The 22,222-nt window shown below is 38.3% G+C and overlaps 2 protein-coding genes across 2 annotated transcripts in view; one reads left to right on the forward strand and one right to left on the reverse strand.

The window, feature by feature from the left end:
* Nucleotides 1-1,049: 1,049 nt before the first annotated feature.
* On the forward strand, nucleotides 1,050-7,765 carry LOC108247467 (kelch-like protein 10). Its single transcript, XM_017435609.3, has 5 exons — nucleotides 1,050-1,267; nucleotides 2,134-2,617; nucleotides 6,253-6,846; nucleotides 7,167-7,316; nucleotides 7,451-7,765. The coding sequence occupies exons 1-5, from the start codon at nucleotides 1,131-1,133 to the stop codon at nucleotides 7,751-7,753; spliced, it is 1,668 nt and encodes a 555-aa protein (XP_017291098.1). The 5' UTR covers nucleotides 1,050-1,130; the 3' UTR covers nucleotides 7,754-7,765.
* A 6,714-nt stretch (nucleotides 7,766-14,479) lies between these two features.
* pdxkb (pyridoxal (pyridoxine, vitamin B6) kinase b) overlaps nucleotides 14,480-22,222 on the reverse strand; it is a 38,534-nt gene continuing 30,791 nt past the window's right edge. Inside the window, exons 5-11 of the mRNA XM_017435608.3 lie at nucleotides 20,767-20,801; nucleotides 19,220-19,305; nucleotides 17,739-17,784; nucleotides 17,534-17,645; nucleotides 17,291-17,427; nucleotides 17,142-17,208; nucleotides 14,480-16,890 (exon numbers count right to left, since the gene is read on the reverse strand). Coding sequence (XP_017291097.1) covers nucleotides 16,775-16,890; nucleotides 17,142-17,208; nucleotides 17,291-17,427; nucleotides 17,534-17,645; nucleotides 17,739-17,784; nucleotides 19,220-19,305; nucleotides 20,767-20,801 — 599 coding nt within the window. The 3' untranslated portion in view covers nucleotides 14,480-16,774. The remainder of the gene's footprint in view (nucleotides 16,891-17,141; nucleotides 17,209-17,290; nucleotides 17,428-17,533; nucleotides 17,646-17,738; nucleotides 17,785-19,219; nucleotides 19,306-20,766; nucleotides 20,802-22,222) is intronic.

Raw genomic sequence — 22,222 nt, forward strand, 5'->3', positions numbered from 1 at the left:
CCATCTGTTTCTTATTCATACCACTTACATTTACAGCCTTTTGATGGCCTGTCTCATGTTTCTCAGATGTGTTGCTGCCATCAAATTCAAAGCTACCTTATTTTTATATCCCAAAATTTCCTTTATTTCCTTTGATCCATTGTGAAAACATTATGAGTTTTTGAGCTTTACGAATCGTTTAATTTAATTTACATTTTAAACAACTTTTTTTGGAGCATGAGTTGCATCCATTCAGTGTATCTTAACATAAGTGGTTGTTTCACAGGTAATAAAATGGAAGTTTCTCGGTTCAGTCCACAACCCCTCTGTATGTTGGCATGTCTTTGGATAAGACTGTGAACTCCAAAATTTTTTTCCATGGGATCACTTTCCAGGTATATGCTTCAATTACTGCCATTGTTAAGATTTACAGTATGTAACGGTTCAGGCACTAGGTAGCTCTTAGCTAAAACAGGCAGTCATTTTCATTTGACTATAAATGGAAAGAGGTTTTCCAAACAAATGTCATTTTACGTTGAATACGATTTGAACCCTGGCATTAAAACCACAAACTACTTCAGAAAACGGGACACTTTTAAAGTGTTGTTTCCTGTTGTTCTTCTTTTGTGGTTTGTTAAGGTGGAGATAAAACCCTGTCACTACACAAACATTTACAGTAAAATTACACACAATGACAGAAAAAATAAGGCATACAGTATGGAATTTCTAACTACCATTGTGTGGAATAAATAACTTTCTGGAAATATATCTGGAAAACTCTAAATGTCAAATCTATACTATGAAGTCAGGGAGCTTTTAAACAGAGTTATGTGTAGAAGGTCTAAAATAGTTTGTTTAAAGGACAACAATGTGTGTTTTTAACTCACAACAGAGAAAAATTCATTCTAATTCTCATTTAGCTTGAGTTAATAAACACCTTTTTTAAATATAAACAGTCTGTAATGCAGAAATGATTAAAAAAAATACAATCTCAGTGTTGTCATGGAAACAAAAACAAAGGAATAGCAGAATTATTTTCAAGTAAAAACAATTTGCCCAAACTTACAGCAGCCGAATTTTCAGACTTTACTACGTTTACACTTGGAAAAGCATTTTTCAGGAGATCAAACCGGCTGAGGTAGACGTGAACAATGAACACTCTGAGAGAGAACGCCTTGAAGGAGCTGCTTCTGGAGGGAACGTTGTGCGACACCGTGATCAGGGTCGGAGGAGATGTGGAGCTCAAAGTTCACAAGATCATCCTCTGCAGCTGCAGCTCATATTTCAGGTGAGTTGACTGTTGTTAGTTTGATTTGTGTTATCATTGATTATTGTTATTGCTTGAATAATGAACAAAGTTTTTGCTCATGTCAGTCTGTTAACAAAATATCTCATAAACCACTGGATGAATCTTAATGAAACTAATACTTGGATGTACATCTACAGTTGATCAACTTTTGGTGTCAGCCTGATTAAAGATAGTTGTCACAGCCATCTGATCTTAAAAAACACAAAAATGGCTAAAACACTCAGTTTTACAGATACTGACCTAAACTTTGGTCTAGTAGTAGCTGATACTGATCCCTTACAAATATTCTGACCACTAACAGAATGCACAAGGTCTTTGTTTAAGATTTTGCCATTAATTACATGGAGCCAACTCTGTCTGTCTGTCTGTTAGCAAAAATCTTTAATGAAACACTGGACAAATTTGAATGAAACTTTCAGGAATTGATCATTGGCTGTATATCAACAACTGATTCATTGTTAGAACTAACCCACTTTATGCCACAGCCATCTAAACCTAGAAAACACAAAAATGGCTTTAATTAAGTCAGTTTTACACATATTGAGCTAATAACTGACGTGATCGTAGCTGAGAGTCATTTACAACACAGTGCTTATACTTTAGCATTAACTATTTGAGTCAGCCTTATTTGTCTGTCAGCAAAATATCCCATGAAACTAGATGGATTTTAATTAAACTTTCAGAAAGTAATCATCAAATGTACAACTGACTAACTTTTAGAGTCAATCCATTTAAGATGGTCGACACAACTAACTGATATTAACCAATGCACAAATGGCTGTAACACAGTTATTAGATATTGGTACGCTCTCTGTCTGAAACATCAACCTGGCCTGTTCCCACAGAGATCTTTTCTGCAGTAAACCATCAGCGCTGCAGGTCTACAGCTTCCCAGATGTGTCTCCAAACATTATGAAACTAATTCTGGAGTTCGCCTACACCCGCTCAGCTGTGGTGACAGAAGGCAACGTCCTGGAACTGTTAGCAGGCGCAGACCGCTTCGCCATCACGGACCTGATCCAGGCCTGCTGTGTCCTCCTGCTGCAGAAGCTCTGCCCCAACAACTGCATCAACATCTGGAGGTTGGCCCAGCATTACCAGTACACTGACCTGATGGGAAAGGCCCTCCAGTACATCCTGCACCACTTCGAGGAGGTTGCAGGAGTCTCTGCAGAGTTCCTGCAGCTCTCTGTGGAGCAGCTGGCAGATCTTCTGGAGAAGGATGAGCTGAACGTGAAGCAGGAGAGTTCTGTGTTCGAGGCAGTCCTCCAATGGATCAACTTTGCTCCTGAGGAGCGCAGAGGTTCCATGGCCCTTCTGATGAGCAAGGTAACTGAAGATGGCCAGCATCTAAGACAGAAGTCTGCAACCTTTGTGTAGAAAGAGCCATTTGAACCATGTTTAATACCCAATCAGGTGTCTGCAACCTGTGGCTCTGGGGCCATTCTTTGGTTCCTCTGCAGTGGCTTTTTGTAGCTTTGACCAAAAATAACATGAAAATTAATATTTATATTTACAACCACACACACAAAAAACTAATTGCAGCAGTTCTCTTGTCCAGTTTTCTGCATAATGGGAGTAAAATTTCTGTAACTGAATAATATCATTAAGACAAGAAACAAACATCAATCAGTTGACAGATTATTAGCCACTTTATTCATTTAACTTCCAGCCACACAGGCTGGTCTTTTTCTGAAATCCACTAGAAAAAAACAAAAATCACATAATTACAACTATTTACTGAGAGGAGAAAGACACAAAGTGCAGTTTTACAAACATATTAGTCCGTTCCAAGTTATTCAAAGCAGGCATTCTGCAAAATAAGTTAAATTGTTCTAAGAACAACGTGACGCTCTTCTTTGCTCTCCGTATCTACAGTCATCCACTTAGGTGTTGAATCCCAACACGACAGGTCGCACTAACTTCACCGATAAAAAACAAGACTGTTTTAAATAAAAGGTTCTTAAAATGAACTCTAAAATGCACGGGCAGTCAGAGAGAGGGTGATATGCTCCAGTTAGAAGCAGAGCAGCAGCGTTCTGGGCCAACCGGAGATGTTTGAGCAACGACTGGCTAACTCCAAGGTAAGGAGCATTACAGTGATTAGACAGAGACGTAATAAAGGCATTTATCAATGTTTGAAAGTGCTGTTTTAAGAGAAATTGCTTTACCTTTGCCAGCTGCCCGAGATGATAAAAACTAGACTTTACCACTGCTTCAATCTCCAATCTCTGATCTAATTTCAAATTAATGTCAATTTTAAAACCCAAATTAGAGACATTCTCAAAGAATGTCTGAAATGCTGCCAATCTCAACCTGCAAACCCCGTCCTCACAGAAACAATAAGACATCCCCATCATCTGTCCCTTCTTAGCAAAATCATGTTTCTGTCAGGGTTTGGGTTTATACAGTATGGTGTTGTAATGGACCAACCAGTAAGACAAAGGTATAAAAAAATATCCTCCATTTATTTTTCCCAAAAATTGACTAACAAAAATCTTTCAAAAGCAAATTTCATAAATGTCAAAAAGAATGGGCCCAAAAAATGTAAACTAAGAGAACCCTAACTAAGGATCACAAACAAGAACCAACCACCCACAATGAACACACAGGGGAATTTATACACAAAGACTAGTCTACAAGAAACACAGAGGAAAGGGCAGAGGAGACTAAGACAATCAATAAATAATCCTAAACAACTGATTTAAACCAACAAATTATAATTATAACACAAATGTAAAAACAAACTACCTAACACCAAAGATATCTCTTAATCATTGAACTATTATGAGAGAGAGAGGTGGTATCTCCAGAGTCAAGTCCCCCGCTTCAAAAAGCTTGATGGTTTGCTCCACTTCCTGGTGTTGCATCACCACCAGTCCTTAAAATCTCCACCAAACAAAAATAGAGAATGATCTGAACATACATAAAAGGCGTTTACTAAATGTGTGCACCCAAAATAGCAAACAACCTAATGTAAGATTACAGCAACAGTGAAATTATAAATAAATATACTGTGAAAGAAAACATTGAAACCAGTACTAACACTGATAAGAAGCTGGAGGAAGCTCCACAGGTGTTTTCTGTGTTTCTCCTGGTCTTAGTTCAGTTCTTGTTCCTCGTGTCTGTGTTTCCTGCTACATTCACTCCTCCTCAGTCAGTCTGGTTTTCCTGCCACGCCCATCTCCACCTGCCTACAATTGTAATCACTCACCTGTTTCCACTTCCCATCATTATCCTGTCTTTAAAACCCGCTCACTCACATATCCTTGCCTCCCCGATGTGCTGTCTTTCTGGTTGTTGTAGCTTCCTGACGCCCCTGTGTCCTGGTTGTCTTGTTCCTGGTTTAATTCCTGGTTTAGTTTAGTTTAGGTTTTGGTTGCTGCCCCGGCAGCTCTTTGTTTTTGTTTCTAAATAAATTAGTTTATTTTCATCATGAGTCTGCATACTGGGTTCGCCTCCTTCACCCCACACCATGACACTTTCTAACAACCATCAGGACATGCTTTGATATCATAACCACTCCAATATTTCCCAAGATGGTTGAGCTTGGTCCAGACTCAGAAATCCTTCTTAAAAATCAATTAGGTCTACTAATTACCAACTGCTGATCTAAAAAAAAAAAAAAAAAAACCAGCTGGACCACTATTCTGTAGCTTATGACATTTTGCTTCTCATCCGAGGAGCTTTATCAATTCCAGAAAGCAGAGAGTGTGGAGTTCAAGCTTTTAAAGCTGAGATGTTGTGTAAGCTAGAAAAAAATGGCAACTAATTAGGTTAATTGGCAACAGGTCAGTAAGAGTGACTGGGTATACAAAGAGCGTTTTAGAGAGGAGGAATCTCTCAGAAGTAAAGCTGAGCAGAGGTTTACCTGTTTGGAAAAACTGTCTAAAAATAATAGAACAATTTCAAAATAATGTTTCTCAATGGAAAATTATAATATCATCAAAACATTTCAAGAATCTGGAGGAATCTCTGAGCTCAGAGAACAAGGCTGAAAGTCAACACTGGGTGATCTTGGGGCACTCAGGGGCAGCTGCATTAAAACCAGGTCGGATTCTGTTCTGGACATCCCTGCATGGACTCAGGGACACTTCAACAAGTCACTGTCTGTAAACACAGCTCACTGTGTCATCCACAAACGTTGATTAAAGCTCAGTGATGCAAAGAAGCCAGGTGTGAACACCATCCTGCTGCTGTCTTCTCAGGGCCAAAGTTCATTTAAAGTGGAAAACTGTTCTATGGTTAGAGAAACTACAAATTGAAATTCTTTTTAGAGGCCACAGACACATACACCACATCCTCTGTACTAAATAGAAGAGGGTCCGTCTGGCTTGTTTTCAGCACACAGTTCAAAAGCCTGCCTCTCTGATGGTATGGGGGTGCATTAGTGCCTATGAAATGGGCAGCTGCGCATCTGAAAGTGCACCATCAATGCAGAAAAGTGCAGACACAGGTTTTAGAACAACATGTACTCCCAGGGAAGGTCCTGCATATTTCAGCGAGACAATGTTTCCCCACATACTGTCTCCATTACAGCAACATGACTTTGTTGTAGAAAAGTCCAGGTGCTGAACTGACCTGCCTGCAGTCCAGACTTCTCACCAACTGAAAATATTTGAGGCATCATTACACAAAAATCCAGCAAAGACACAGAGCTGTTGAACAGCTAGACATGAATGGGACAACATTCCCTCTGAAACCTCCAGCAGCTGCTCTCCTCATGCTTCACAGAGGCAAACATGGACCTGGAACATTTTTGAGATGTGTTGCTGCCATCAAATTCAATTTTTTTCTTTAAAAATAATACAAATTAAAGTTTAAACATTTGACATATTTACTAGGTTCCAGTATGAATAAACATTGGTTTATGAGCTTTGAAAATCATTGCATTGTTTTAATTGCTGTCAGAGAATACGGTTGGTTTTTACAAACCCTTCATCTCCTTCCTTGTTTTTCTTCAGGTCCGTCTGCTGTTAATGCCTACTGATTACTTGGTGAACATTGTGAGCAAACACAATCTGGTGAGGAACAACCTGCAGTGTGTGAACATTTTAATCAGCAACATGAAGAGCCTTCAAGAGACCAACATGGAGAAGCCCCTGGCCCGAACCCGTCTACCCTCTCATTATCTGCTGGCCATCGGAGGTTTTGAGGACAACTTTCCTACAGACAAGATTGAGTTGTACAACATCCGAAATGACAGCTGGGTGACCGTGCACAAGAGTGAGAAGGCCTTTCCTGAGTTCTGCAGTTGTCTTTACCTCAGTGGAAATATTTACTGTGTTGGAGGTTCTGATGGTGACCACTACTTAAGCAGTGTGCAAAGGTTCGACCTCGCCACCCAGACCTGGCAAGAAGTTGGCTCAATGCATGTGGCTCGATGTTATGTCAGCGTGGTGGTTCTGGATGGGTGCATTTATGCCATGGGAGGTTGTGACAAATATGAGACGCACGCTTCTGCAGAACAATTCGACCCCGACACCAACCAGTGGACTCTGATCGCACCGATGCACGAACCCAGGGCTGACGCCGGCTCTGCGACACTACATGGAAAGGTGGGTGGAATGAGTGGGAAATCAAACTAACATCCCCATAGCAAGACTGAGGCAAAATCAGGGCAGTAGAGTAGAAGAGCAACAGAGGGTCTATCATATCAGATCTGTCGTAACTTATCTGCACTCAAAGTATGTGTTGAGGATGAGTCTCAGTTACTACCACACCAAACCTTAGCTGAATATACTTAAAATGACTGAGTTAAAGTCATTGTGTGTTGTCTGAGGTCAGTTTGCTGTGGAAGTCCTTCCTAAATCAGGTTGACACCAAAATGTAATCAGTATGGTTAAAATAATCCACAATCTCCCACATTTGTTACCAGGTGTATGTTTGTGGTGGATTTATGATGGACGAACCTTTATTTTCTGCTGAGTTCTACAACCTGGACACGGACCAGTGGACAGAGATTACACCCATGGACACCCCGCGGACTGCAACGGGGGTCATTGCCTACAACGACCAGATCTTTGTTGTGAGGACAGAACCAAACTTGTTTATCATTACAATTACACATAAAAAAACTATTTTCCATAAAAATAGGGTTTAAATATTTTGTAAATCACTTCATTCTTTCTGTGTAAAGAGTTTCCACTTCCCTTCCCCCAGATTGGTGGCTACAACGGTGTCCGACACATCTCTGGTGTTTCTGTTTATGACCCCATATCCAAACATTGGCACACGGCAGCTCCGATGCTCCACTGCCGCAGTAACTTTGGTGTTGAGGTGTTGGAGGGCCAGCTGTATGTGGCAGGAGGCTTTCACAACGACAACAAGCAGCTGTGCTCCAGAGTGGAGCGCTACGATGGAAAGACCAACAAGTGGGAAGTGGTTGAGGACTTGGAGGCGCCGCGTGGTGCCATCAGCTGCTGTGCTGTGGAGAGAATCCCCCACGCTAACTTTCTGCTGTGAATAAACCCTAAATCAACAAATACCTAGATAAATAAATAAATATGTATATATATATATATATATATATATATATATATATATATATATATATATATATATATATATATATATATATATATTAATCTAAAGAAGTGACATTTTCTGTGAAAATACAGAGTGAATGCTGAATCAGTTTGAATCATTTTCCTTCTACTTCACATGAATCAACTTTGTGTTGGTCTGTCACATAAAATCTCAGTAAAATACTTTGAAGTTTGTGGTTGAACTGTGACAAAATCTGGTGTGAATATGTTCTGAAGACACATCAGAAAACAACCTTATGGTTACTATAACCATTTTATATATATTTATTATGCATGTTTGATAATACAATTATTTTCTTTCTTAGAAAAGTCTAGAAATATGTTTTCTCATAAGTTAATTTCTTTTTTTTACCTGGAAAATACTAAAAGACAGCTAAAAAAATACTTTTGAAGACTGCTGAGGAACCCTGGAATGACTTCTACCTAGATTAGCTGTGGTGGCCATCTTGAATCGAGTTGACTCCAAACATTAACCAGTTGGAGATGTACGAATTTCATTCAAATCTGTCCTCTGGTTCATGAGATATTTTGCTAACAGATAGACAAACACACACACACAATTACATTATCTCCCCTTCTCATGGTGGGTGGTGAGAAAAAGCTCTAAAGATATGACAGCATGTTAAATAAAAACAAAAAGAATAGTTCAGTCTAGTTTTCAGAATTCGTATTCTCTCTTTATTGCATTAGAACATACATTTCTCATATATATCTATATTTATATATTTTATAAATGTGAATTTGTACACTACAATCTTTTCTTGTAACATGTTAGAAAATACTCAGAACGCTTCAAAAACATAGCACTAAAAACAGTTACCAAACAATGATTAGTACATTTCTTTTGATTTGTTTTTGTGTTTCGTGTTTTGGCCACAGAGAAAATGAGATGATGGAGCTGAAACCGTTGATCAGGAGCAGAGGAGAGGACCACAGTTCCAAACAGTCCTTATTTTTCTTTAATCACAGCATGTATGGGAACAATAACAGAAAATCGTGAAGCAAATCAATGGGCATGAAGCAAAGTCACATGGGTCACATTAATATCCTGCTTACACACAGACAACAGATATTAATGCAAGCTATAACTACACTGAAAGTAGGGTGACATCTCACTCTGTCTCTGAAAACTCCAGCAATTCCCACAGCAATACTGAAAATCACCTGCTGCCTGCAAGACCTCTGAAGTCCAGTTCCAAATGTCTACGAGTGCATCTTCACGTGTTAAAAAATTATCTTCAACTAGCTGGGCATAAATAAAGGGAACCCATGTTATTTAATAAAAGGATTGCAAAGTTCTGTGAATTGGAAACTTTCCATGGGATTTCTGGGGAATTTATGGGACTAAACCAGAATAATTCTGAAATTCAAAATATTGAAGTCTGGCCCTTAACAGGAATTTGAAATACAGTTGGGGAAAATATATTTTAGCATAATTTCAATTAAAACAACCAGATTTCATTGCTGCACCATGCAGTGAGAGGTACCACTCTTATTAGGGAAAATATATAAGCTATATATTATATAGTATTGAACATAAATTTAGAAAAGGATTACAACAAAAAAGAGAACTGTAAAAAGGCTCAAAAGCCACTTTTCTTTTAAAGTGATGTAATGTCATCACCAGCCCAGTAAATTTGGGTCAAACTCATTATTTGCCTATGATAAAACTGAATGCTTTTTCCCTTTGTTTTGATACAATACTTTGTTTAAATTACCTCCAATTTCCAGTTCATTCTCATAATACCCATGGAAAGTTTCCAATTTCCAAATCCAAAAAACAGTGAAAACAAAAACTGGACTTCTGTTCTGTAGCAGGAGAACAGAAGTCCAGTTTTAAATTGAGAAAGCTCCTCGGATGAGAAGCGAAACGTCTTTTGCTACAGAACAGAAGTCAATATTCCAATTTGGAATATTTCCAAAATTCCCCAGCCTAACTTTCCACGGAAAGTTTCTGGAAATTTTCCATCCCTTTGTAACCCTATTTAAGAATAATGGATGAAACCAAATCTGAGTGTTTTGTTACAAAAACAACTAGAGAAGCAGAAAGACACAGTTACAGTCAGTCGATTCCAACCTGGTTAAAAATAGTGGACTAGAGAATGTTTAAATGCCAGGAAACCAACCATATTAAACAAACATAAACAAATGAATCTGGCCACAAGAAGAGTGGTCTAATATCTGCCAGGATCATTAGAGGAGCGAGTTGATAAATCCTAAAAGCCTGTGGTTTATGTGCAACTTGCTCAAGAACATTTAACCTAATATTAGTGGGAGGTATGAATAAATTTGACTCTGTACTGCACTTAGTTCTTGTTTTCAAAAAACACTGGACTGTATGTAAAATCCTTCCACCCTGGAAAAAGAATGGTTCAAAAAAATATTAACAGACCAAAATAAACATGATGCTCACTTATGGTGAGTGAACATGAACTACTGAGCACTGCTGCATTTTACAAAAAAAAGGAAAACAGGCAGAAATGAGAGCTGCATGGGACGAGCAGTGAGGGACAGGAGTGATATTCTTTCAGTTGAAACAACACAAACATGCAGTCCAAAAACAGGCAGAAGTGTCTCTGCAGAGACACAGGTAGGGTGGATTCAACCAATGATATGTCAGGATGTGGATGGATGGAGAAAACAGGAGAGGCAAAGGAATATTCGGGTTCAGGAACCCACCTCCCCTCTCCTCCTGATGAACATTTCTCTTTCCTTTTTTCTCTCCTCACTCATCCCCTCTTCTCTTGTCAGCCTTATCACGCTTCCACGCAAACACACACACAGAAAACCCTGTCACCATAAAAGATTTTTAAACACACACATGCACATACGCTCTCTCACACACGGAAACAGCTGGTCGACACATTTTGACCCCCAAATACGACAGAAACGCAGGATGTTGCACAAAATAACTCAAGCAGAGCTGAGAGATGGCAGTCTGTTACTGATATGTCCATCAGAGCTACAATATGATGTCACAAAAATCAATTTTACGCTTCAGAAGGCGACTCAATATTTCCCATCAGAAGTTCGACTTTGGAGTGTTTTAGCCAATACAATTAAAGAGTGAAAATAACTTTTGTTTCCCTTTAAATGAACTTTTATCAAGCCAGAATGCTAACAGTTTGCTGGTTTTGCTGCTTAAATAAAGTCAAATTTTATGTTTTTTTATTGTTAGTTTTGATTTAACAGATAAAAAAAGAAATGTGAAGATCCTGTTAACATTTCAACAAGTTTATCTTCTGATTTAAACCAAATACTTTATTAGTTTTACTAAATTAAAAATATAAAGTGGAAAATATTAAACCAATAAAAGCCCAGAAAAGAATAAAGGAAAAAACAGATTTTGGTGTCCCTTTTTGTGTGTTTATGACTTGAGAAAGAAATGTTTTTCTTAACCAAGTTTTGCTGCTTTTATCTTTCTTTTATTACCTAAATTAATGGTTAAAATTTTTAAACTGTCTATTTTTGAAGCCTTTGTAAATAGATGACTGTCTGGAGAAAATATTTTTATCATCCAATGTTATTAAAAAATATGGAGTTTATGAGTTTACATCAGGATAACTTGCTTACTAAAATGATTTTAAAGAGTCGATGAATAAAAGTATTTTACATACAGCATATTTCTTATTAATATGGAGGTGTTTGAGTTATTTTTAAACCATAGATGAAAATGTTGCCCTTCTTTGCTTTAAATGAGTATTGACCTTAACAACAGTTCTAGTTTTCAAGTCACAAACACAAAAAAACAAGATTTCTCTCTGCCTCATCTTTCTGGGCTTCTGTAAAACAAAGTGCCTTGTTTGTTTCCAGGAAATGTAGAAGACGTGTGTTCCTCCCCCTCCACCTCCGTCTGAATGAGCAGCGGTTCATGATCTTAGCTTCCTATAAGGCAGTTTCACAGGACAGTTCATCGAGAAACAACAGCGGCACAGAAACACAAGCCTCAACCCAGAACCTTAAAGTCTGTTTGGGTCTTTATTAAACCCTCAGTAAGACTTCTTTTACCTTTCTCTTTTCATACTGTACCATGGGGGGGAAAGCAATGCTTAATGCCATAAAGGACATTTACAAATGCAATTTCACAAAAATAAATAAATAAATGAAATTATCATCCTTTTCTTGTTTTGAGGCAGCTGGATTTAAATTTAAAGGTCAACATCAAAAATGACAAAGTTTTAAACTAAGATCTGGGGTGACTCGCAGCTACTACCACAACAAATTACCACTCAGTGTCTGTAAAACTGAGTTGTAGCCATTTTTATGTTGTGGCTTGAATTAGGTTGACTTCAAAAGGTAACCAGGTGTAGATGATGATTGCCATTTTTATTTTACTTTTTGAATGTACATCTGCAACTGAGTACAATTTGAAGTCAACCTAAACATAAAAATAGGTGCAACTCAGTCGGTTTTCATAGATATTAAGCTAAAAAGATGTGGTAGTAGCCGAGTCATTCACAACACGTACTCCAAGTGACAGCAGATTGATCAGGACATTATCAAGAACTGATCAAAAAATCATTTCTAAAAGGAAGATTAATTTAGTGTTAAACTCTGGCATGAAAGGCAACATGTATTCCTTCAAGGAATGCTAGGCCTTTAATTGTTTTGGGTATTGTTCTTGTCTTTTTTTTACCCTTTTATTAGCTGCAATGAAACCTTCTATGGAAGCATAAATCCCCCTGATTTCACGATGGTTTCTCCTGCTACTTGAAAAAACCCGGCAGTGGAGTGTGAAGCAAACCAAACATGTTTAGAGAATCCATTTAACAAAACAAAGAAGTCCAAACAAATTAAATCATAATTAAAAAAAAGATAATATTACAGGAGTACTATGAAATAATATTCCACAGATGTGACTGAATCCTCAGGTGTAAGGTTCTGGGCCTCCCGGCTTGATGTGGGTTGGTTTTGGCACCGTGGTGGCCGATCGGCCTGAGACAGCGTAGTCAGCTCACATGGCCCAGTTTGTTTTCTTTATGTTTAATATTAAAGACTAAACACTACAACTATTAGACAGTTACTGACAACGACTGAAGCCACTGATGTTTCCAGCTGTGCCACAACCAGCCCAGATGTGTCTGCTTAGTGACGTGGTCTATAGTACAGAAGCATTAACACAGTGGTCCAACAGACAGATCAGATATCGTACAGATGGTCCAATACAGTTATAGTACAACATCTATACATCAACTATACATTGTGCGTTCTTTTTTTTTTTCTTTATGTTTTTAAGGGATTTCAGGATTTGGTCACCATTACATCACTGCTGTAAGATTGGGGGGGAGGGGTTAGTTAAAGGTGGGCGGAGCCACAGATAAACTGAGTTTGATCTTTCAGGTCTAACAGGAGCACTAATCCTGCCAATGGGCAACCGGTGAGAAGGACCATAGAGTGTAAAAGGTGAGAAGGACCACTGAGGGCAACAGGGAGAGAGGGAGAGAGGGAGCACCAAATACAACAAGATGAGAAGGTCCATCGCAGGCAACAAGGTGAAAAGGACCACTGAGGGCAAGGAGGTGAGGAAGATCACTTTGTGTAACAAGGTGAGAAGGACCACTGAGGGCAACAAGGTGAGAAGGACCACCCAGTGAAACAAGTACGAGGGACAACCCCATGTAATAGTTGGGAAGGACCAAGGTGTGTAGGACCACCAAATGGAACAGGTGGGAAGGAACATCCAGTGCAACAGGTGAGAATGACTGTGGAGTCCAACACTGTCAGAACAACAGAGGAGCTGAGGGGAGCGTCAGGAACCGATCAAGTTTGTTTTTTTACTCTAAATACAACCCAATTCTGAAATGATTAGGAGACTGTAAAATGTCAATTAAAAACAAAATGCAATAGTTTGCAAATCTCAAACAAACACACATTTTCTTCACAATGGGGCATAATAAAGATATCAAATGTTTAAACTTAATTTCTTTTTAATAATTTGAAATTTGAAATTCATCTCAAAAAGGATGGTAGGAGGATAAAGGAGCAACAAAATGCTGTAAAAGTAATTGGAATGAATACAAAACAGCTGGAGGAACATTTTGCAACTAATTATGTGAATTGGCAACAGATCAGTAGGAGGACTGAGTACAAAAACAACATTTTAGAGACGCTCAATCTGTCAGCAGTAAAAATGGGCAGAAGTTCAGCAGTCTGCCATAAATTACAGCTAAAAACACTGGAATATTTCTAGAATACTATTCTTCAATAGAAAAGTGGGAATACTTTGACTATCCCATCATCTACAGCTCATAGTATCATCAAAACATTTATTGAATCTGGAGGAAACTCTGAGCTCAAAGAACAAGGCTGAAAGTCAACACTGGGTGATCTTGGGGCCCTCAGGGGCAGCTGCATTAAAACCAGGTCGGATTCTGTTCTGGACATCCCTGCATGGACTCAGGGACACTTCAACAAGTCACTGTCTGTAAACACAGCTCACTGTGTCATCCACAAACGCTGCTTAAAGCTCTATCAAGCAAAGAAGAAATAACATGAGCACCATCCAGACACACTGCTGTCTTCTGAGGCAAAGTGGAAAACTGATCTGTGATCAGACGTATTAAATTTGAAATTCTCTTTGGAAACCACTGATGCCGTGTCCTCCATACTAAAGAGGAGAGGGACCATCCATCCTGTTATCAGCACACAGTTCAACAGTCTGCCTCTCTGATGGTATGGGGGTGCATTAGTGCCTCTGGCAGGAGCAGCTTACACGTCTGGAAAGGCTCCATCAATGCAGGAAAATATACACAGGTTTTAGAACAACCTTTACTCTCATCCAGATGATGTCTTCTTCAGGGAAAGCTTTGCATATTTCAGCAAGACAACGCTAAACCGCATACTGCCTCTTTTACAACAGCATGACTTCATAACAGAAGTCTGGGTGTTAAAATGGTCAACCTGCAAATCAGACCTCTTACCAACTGAGAACAACAGAGGGTGGCTTTCATCCTGGTGTAGAAGGAGCTTCATGGCTGTGCTAATGCTAATTTTAGCCTACAATACTTGACTAGTAGGGACATTAAACTAGGAATATTATTCTACTTCATGTCAGAAAAGCTTCCCCTACTTCATACCAGGAAAAGGACGTACGTTTTCACTGACTTTCCAGTAGCTGTGGCAGATGCAGTGCAGCCTTCATCCCAGTGAGAAAACAGAAACATGGCTGTGCTAAGTTTAATTCAGCCTCCAGTACCCAGCTACCCTACACATCTCCAGGTTGAATGGCCAGAGCCAAACATTTGAAGACCCAGACATAGCTTTGGTGTTTGTCAACAAGAAACTTAAGAAGAACTCAGATCCATCCCCATTTTAGGTTTGCTAGTTTGAATTATAGGTGCCTAAACAATACATTCAAATACAGTAAAGTTTTGCACTCTCTACACCATCTCAATGCTCTTATAATTTACTGGCCAGAGACCCATTTAGGGGATAAAGGCAACACCTGACTGAAGAAGAGCTGGGTTGGACAGATGTATCTCTCATCCTTTTCCAGCAAATCAAGGTGTTACCATTCTTATGCATAAAGATAGTCCCTTTGTTCATGTTCAGCACCTACAAACCTGACTCAGTTCCACCAGATCTGTCAGGAAGAATTCCAACAAACTACTGTGAGGAGCTTGTGGAAGGAAACCCAAAACGTTTGACCCAAGTCGTACAGTTTAAAGACAATGCTGCCAAATACGAAGACAATTAATGTAAAGTTGTGGCTTTGAAAAAGGTAAAATAAATGATCTCCTTCACATTATTTGGGCATTTAGGAAACAGTAATCCATCCATCCATTTCCTGTACTCGCTTTTCTATTCAGAGTTGAGGGGGAGCTGGTGCCTATCTCCAGCAGTGTGCTGGTGCAGATTCTCAGTCATCCAGGACATTGTAAATCCAAAAAAATGTAAAAAAAAAAAAAAAACCCAAACAACTGGAATTCTATTCTATTGTTGAAAACAATTAGCTTCTCATCCGAGGAGCTTTATCAATTAAAAAAAAAAAAACTTGGAATTGATAAAGGTCTTGGGATGAGATGAGATACATCTTTAACTACAGAATAAAAGTCCAGTTGTTTTTGTTTTTTAACCCTTTTTTTTTAGATTTCCCCAGCTGCCATTGTGTGGGAGGTGGGGTACACCCTGGGCAGGTCAAAAGTCCATCACAGGGCCAAAAATAGAAATTACTTTGGAAATCTTAGCAGACCTAAAACAGAAAATTTTAGTCTGATTTAATGTCAGACTGAGAGAAAAATGCTCATCTCTTTATACAACGTGTGTAAACATTTGTTTTTAACTGTACATTTACTATGTTCCATTGTGAAAAATATGGATTTATGAGATTTTTAATTCCCCGCATTGTTTTTATTCACATTGTACTTTAAGTCAATGGGTTGTTAGCTGCAATGTTTTGTTTCTGTAGTGATGCTCTTTGATTTTGAGGCATTTACTGCAGTACGCATCAGTAGTAAGTGACCTCTTTGCTGTGAATGGATACAGTGAGAACCTGTTACCACATTTCTGCACAGGTGAAACCAGGAAAATGTTGCCTTACTGTGTGGGGTTTCATATGTTTGTGCTTTCAGAATCAACTTCAGCATCAGTGCAAGAATTATTACTGCTCTCTAAACCAGAAAAGAAGAAAAAAAAACAGTCACAGTCCAACCAGACCAAATGTTCGGTCTATCCGTGGCTCTGGTTCTAAACAGGGTCGGGGTGAAACAGCTCGGACGCTAAAGATTGAGGGTTTGGTTCAAGGGGTCAGGACACTAAAGACTTTCAGGGATAAATTACAGGAAAAAGGGGTTACAACACGAATGTGTTTAAGGAGCCTGGATGATGAAGTGTTGAAGTTTACAGACAGGTTTACAGCCATGAGACATTTTTTTAACGACTTACAGTGTTTGAGAGGTTTATGGGTGAAGATTAGTATGAGTCTTATGAGATGTTAATGTTAGGATATGAGCGTGGCCTCCGTTACTATAGCGGGGTCTTCTATGTCAGCTTTACTTTGAACCATTCTCAGCTCCAGCTGAGGCGGACTGGGCCTCCGACCGGGACCCGCCAACTCTGAGGTAAAAGAGAAAAACAAATACAGATCAGAAAACCTTTTAAATGTGGAAATAGCTTGAAAACATTGTGACACTGTAGGGATTCCCTGAACAAGAACAGAAATTTAATTTCTTAAAATTCTTGGAAGATTTAAAAGCTAAGTTGTATTTTTTCATAAATACTGAGAAGAATACAGACACTGGATAGATTATAGGTGAGGCAAACAGGTCAAAGTTTAGACCAGTAACAAGAAATTGTTGTTATCTTACCATGAGCATAAGATATGGTCCTTCGGATAACATGGTGCATCACTGAAAATGTCTTCTCACAAGCTGTCTGAGAGAAACAGAAGAGCGAAAATAGAGTCATTATGTAGCTCTTTTGACTTCAGCTGCTTTTAATGCATATGTTTGTGCACCTTTAGGTCATTAGGGTAGTGATGTGTCCACGCCAGCAGCATGGCAGCAAACAGATCTCCAGTTCCTACGAAGACAGCGTCCACTTTAGGGACTTCTATTCGAACTCTTTCTGTCGTCCTGCTGCCGTCTGGACGAACTGAGCAGCAGAGGAGAGACACAACATGTTGTTTTTGTTTTTTTATTTGGTTTGTTTACATTACAATCGGAGTCAGAAACATTCCTATCCAGGATATAGCTCGTACCATGGCGCTGGCTACCCAACGACACAAGGAAACGGTCTCCCAGTCTGGGGGGCAGATCAGAAGAGGTAATGACCACCGTGTCTGGGCCCATAGCGTGGAGAAGGTCCATCACCTACAGACACACAGGATAAAAACAAAGAGTCTGAGGTAGAAGCTACTTCTGAGGGGAAAAAAACAGAAATGATTCAAGAGTATTAACCCTTACCTCCACAGCATCTTTCTCTGTGCTGATGTTTTTCCCTGTCAATAACCTAAAACACAAGCAAACAAGAAGACAAAACCTGTTTTTGTTTGTTTCCTAATCATATGCATCTCCTTACCAGCATCAAGATCACTTCTTAAATTGTCTTTTTTTAGTTATTATTACATAACTTGTAAACTGAAGTTATTTTGAAGTCACTGCATTTAGTTTGATTTAAATGTTACAGTGTTATTGTGATTTCAGCAACATCAAAAACACATTTAAACTGGGTTTAAAATACCCAAATCTCTCTGAAGAGCAATAAAATTACTACTACTAAAATGCTACTATTTGCTACTATGAATTTGCTGGATGGGAAGATTGGCAGCAGTCTGAAATAATTTCCATTTGTGAATAATCTTTCTCTTTGTAGAATTATGGAGTCCAAATAGTGTGGAATTGACCTTTAACCCTTCTCACACTGATGGGCAGCAACAGTTGCTTCTCTAAGGTCATTGCTGATGTTTTTCCTCTTTGGCATTGTGTTAACACACACCTGTACGCTCCAGAGCAGCAAACTAACAAAGCTCTGCTTTTATAGAGCTGATCTCACTGATGATGATCAGGTAATCAATACATTTGATCAGCAGCTCCTGGCTGATACTGAACCTCTTAAATCCTGTCGAAGCACCAAGGATGGATGCAGTGTTTCACACACAGCTTTTCCATTTTGGCTTCAGTTTGTTTAATAAATAATGACATGGTGGAAACTGTTGTGTGTTTTTGTTCACTGGAGGTTAGATTTAAATAATTTTAGATCCTGGTAAAGACCAGAACATTTTAATAATGTCCCAGTATGTAAAGTCCCAGAATTAAAACGAGGTTGGATGTTTTTCCCCCAATGCATTTCTATTATTTCCATCTTTTTTATTGCTCACACAGATTTCACATATCAAAGCAAGTTTTAAACTGATTTAGACCAAAGATGATTTAACATTTTTAAATCTAAAAAGACACTAAAATATTCAAAATGTACTTAAAATACCATTTTGTGTAAAATTACTGAGATATACCTGTTTGGTCATATTGCTCAACTCTGGAATAGAAGGTAAGACGTAAATACGTTATATGTAATTTGAATTCTTCTTAATTTTGATTAAATGCCTGAAGATCTTCAAAAACTCCACATGCAATATTTTACTAAAAAAGACATTGCACATTAATAAATCTGGTATAATCATCTCTAATGTTCCTGTGAAAAAGTAAAAAGGAAAAAGAAAAAATCGAACGACAAAGCTTTAAATCATCACATTCTCACAAAGTAGGAAACAAGATGAGTGGGATAATAATAAGAAAACAAGTGTGGTTTAGGACCACAAAGTTTAATTAATATTTTTTTGCTTTTCACACAGTGACATCTTTGTAATATTGTTTTTAAAAACATCTCTTGTTAGACCTAAAAGAATAAAAATTAAACACGATAAAAAGGTTGTTAAAACACTCACTCAGCTTCAAACTGGTTAGGAGTAATAATGTCGGCAACAGGAACCACCTTGTTCTTGTAGACCGGGTAAAGATTCTGAGGAACGTACTGTGAAACAGACAAATTAAAACCATAAAGAAAACACAACTGACAAACTAAAGCAGACTAAAAAGTAAGCCTTAAACAAACAGTCGCTGTGCAAAAACTATAAGTCAGATCCTAAAACATTCTTAAACTGTGAGCAGCAGAATTTTGATCTTTCTACATTATTTTATGTAGGAGATACGACCAGAGAAAGTGATCCTTCACTTCCAGTTTTAAAAAGAGGTTTTTGAGCTAAAATATAACTGAAGCCTGTGGCACCGTCAAAGATGTCAAAGTGCCTCTTTAGACATGTAAAGTCCAACTTTCTGTAACCCGCTAAACATTAAACATTTATTATTACGTTTCTACTTCAAAGTATGTCTGAGCTATAAAGCTCTGAAAAGGGCTGAGTTATTTTATATCTTTAGCTAAAATCGCATTGAGTTTTAAATTATTTTATTTTTTTTGCAGCTCTCGTCTTTGTTTGACGTACCCAATACTTAAAGTCATAGCACAATATTCTTGATCAAGCCACATGTTTGATGAGATACAGGACAAAGATTCTGAAATGGATAAACTAGAGAAATTACACTTTTTGTGAAAATGCAGTGTGATGCTAAGTGCAGAATGACGGCTGAAATTTGTTGAAGAAGCTGAAACTGAGTTGGTAACGCTAAAAGAAGCAGAATATTAGCTAAAAGCTAAAAGAAAAGCAAACTACTGGCTAAAAGGACCAAAATGCTACCTAAAAGCTAATGGTAGTAAAAAAAAAACTATAATCTAAAAGAAAAGAAAAGATAAAATAAGACCACTAGCTGAAAACTAAAACTAGTGAAACTAATAAAAAAAACATAAAATGCTTTCAAATCAGTTACAGTTAGGTGTGTCTTATTAGTCCAGTCTCGTGAAAGAATTCAACATTAACTCTTGGTTTAAAGGTCACATGACATGGAGGTCAGTAGTTTTTGTTTTTCAGGTGTCATTGGTTCGGTAACTTGTTGATGGTCCTGAAGCGAACCCCACATTTAGGAGGAGGGAGACACGGAGGTGGTCTGACCCACATCTCACTGCAGGAAGACATCGCTGAATCCAACCTGAGTCCCCCCGGTGGGCTGGGGCACTTCTGTTTGCAGCTTTTTTCCTACTTGCTGGTGTTTTGGGGGGTTGTTAGTGTTTTTGGTTTTTGCAGCACATTTCCTTTTGCTTCTGTCTATTTTGTGTGATTGCAGCATTTATCTTTAGCTGCATGTTTTTCAATTGAATTCATTTTTTGTGTTTATTTGTTTTGGAGTTTGCATCATTATTGTGCTTGCAGCGCGTTTAGCCATTTGCTGTGCATTTGCACCTGTTGGCCACCGTATGTTGGCACCTTTAGTTACACACAAACTACATACAAAGGGACGTATACAAGCTTGGTTAAAATCAAATACACATAAGTCATTGCAGCTATGACAGATAAACAGGCACATTTGTTTATAATCTCACCATAGAGCCATGATCTCCAAGGACGGGGTCACATACTGAAAGGATAAACACAAAATCAGAATCAAACACCCATCAGAGATCTCAGACAATAACCAGATTACATAAACACTGCAGTGATGGGAGGCATGAAACTGGATTAGTAGATCTGAACTCGTCAAAACACTGACAAAAGACAAAGAAAAGCCTCTGCTAATCATGTAAAGGTTTTACAAGAAGTTGCATAAAATACACTTTACATGTAAATGGTGTCAAAAAGAACAAAGTATTTAATATTAATGTAGATGTTCCAATAAAGTGAAAATTAAAACATTTATCCAGAAGGTTGAACTAATTATTTCATCTCATCTTCATCTTCATCTTCACCTTAAAAGTTAACATAAACATAACAACAAACAAATGTCCCTCACTCTACTTGTTGATTTGTTGCAGCTTTTTCCCCCCATTGTGTTTGGTACTTCTGTCTACTTTGTGGTAGCAGGAAAACAAGGTTTCAAATCTTTTTTCAGCCAAAGATTAGACCAACATCAGCAAAAGAATATCATCTAAAACAACATACCTTTAATAATAAAATAGCCTTAAATCATCAGTGAATCATGTCTTTTCAAGTGTTTATCAAAATCCACAAAATTATGCTTTAAATCAGCTGTGACTGACCAGTGTAAGGTAAGTAAAATTAAAAACGTCAAGACTTGATTTGTTAAAATGTCAAATAAATATCTTCCTGGGAAAAAAAAAACTGACCAATATCCACAAAGATGTCCACATTAACAACAAAATATTCAATATTTTCCAACTATTCATTACAGTTCATACAGTATATTGTAACATTTATGTGTTGGGTTTACACTTTCTAATATAATTCATTGTGCCTCAAAAAACATTCATACCCCTTGAACTCATGTTACAGTGGTGAGAGCAGCTATGATGTATGGTTTGGAGACAGTGGGACGGACAAAAAGACAGGAGACAGAACAGGAAGTGGCAGAGCTGAAGATGTTGATGTTCTCTTTGGGAGGGACAAGGATGGACAGGATTAGGAATGAGGACATCAGAGGTACAGCACAGATTGAATGATTGGGAGGTAAAGTTAGAGAGGACAGACTGAGATGGTTTGGACGTGCAGAGGAGGGACAGAGGGTATATTGGTAGAAGGATGTTAGAGATGCTGCTGCCAGGAAAAAGACAAAGAGGAAAGACGAAGAGGAAAGCTAAAAGGGAGATATTTGGATGCAGTTAGAGAGGACATGGAGGACAGAGGACGCAGAAGACAGAGTTAGACGGAGGAGGATAACTCGCCATGGAGACCCCTGAAAAGGAAACAGCCAGAAGAAAAAGAAAAAGAAGACATCCAGAAACTTTAAAGTACTTCACTCAGATTTTATGTGATGAGCAAACACAAAGTAGTGCATAATTGTGAAGCGGAAGAAAAAAGGCACATGGTTTTCAAAATTTTCTT

The sequence above is a fragment of the Kryptolebias marmoratus genome, linkage group LG22 (assembly GCF_001649575.2).
Source record: "Kryptolebias marmoratus isolate JLee-2015 linkage group LG22, ASM164957v2, whole genome shotgun sequence".
Taxonomy (NCBI): domain Eukaryota; kingdom Metazoa; phylum Chordata; class Actinopteri; order Cyprinodontiformes; family Rivulidae; genus Kryptolebias; species Kryptolebias marmoratus.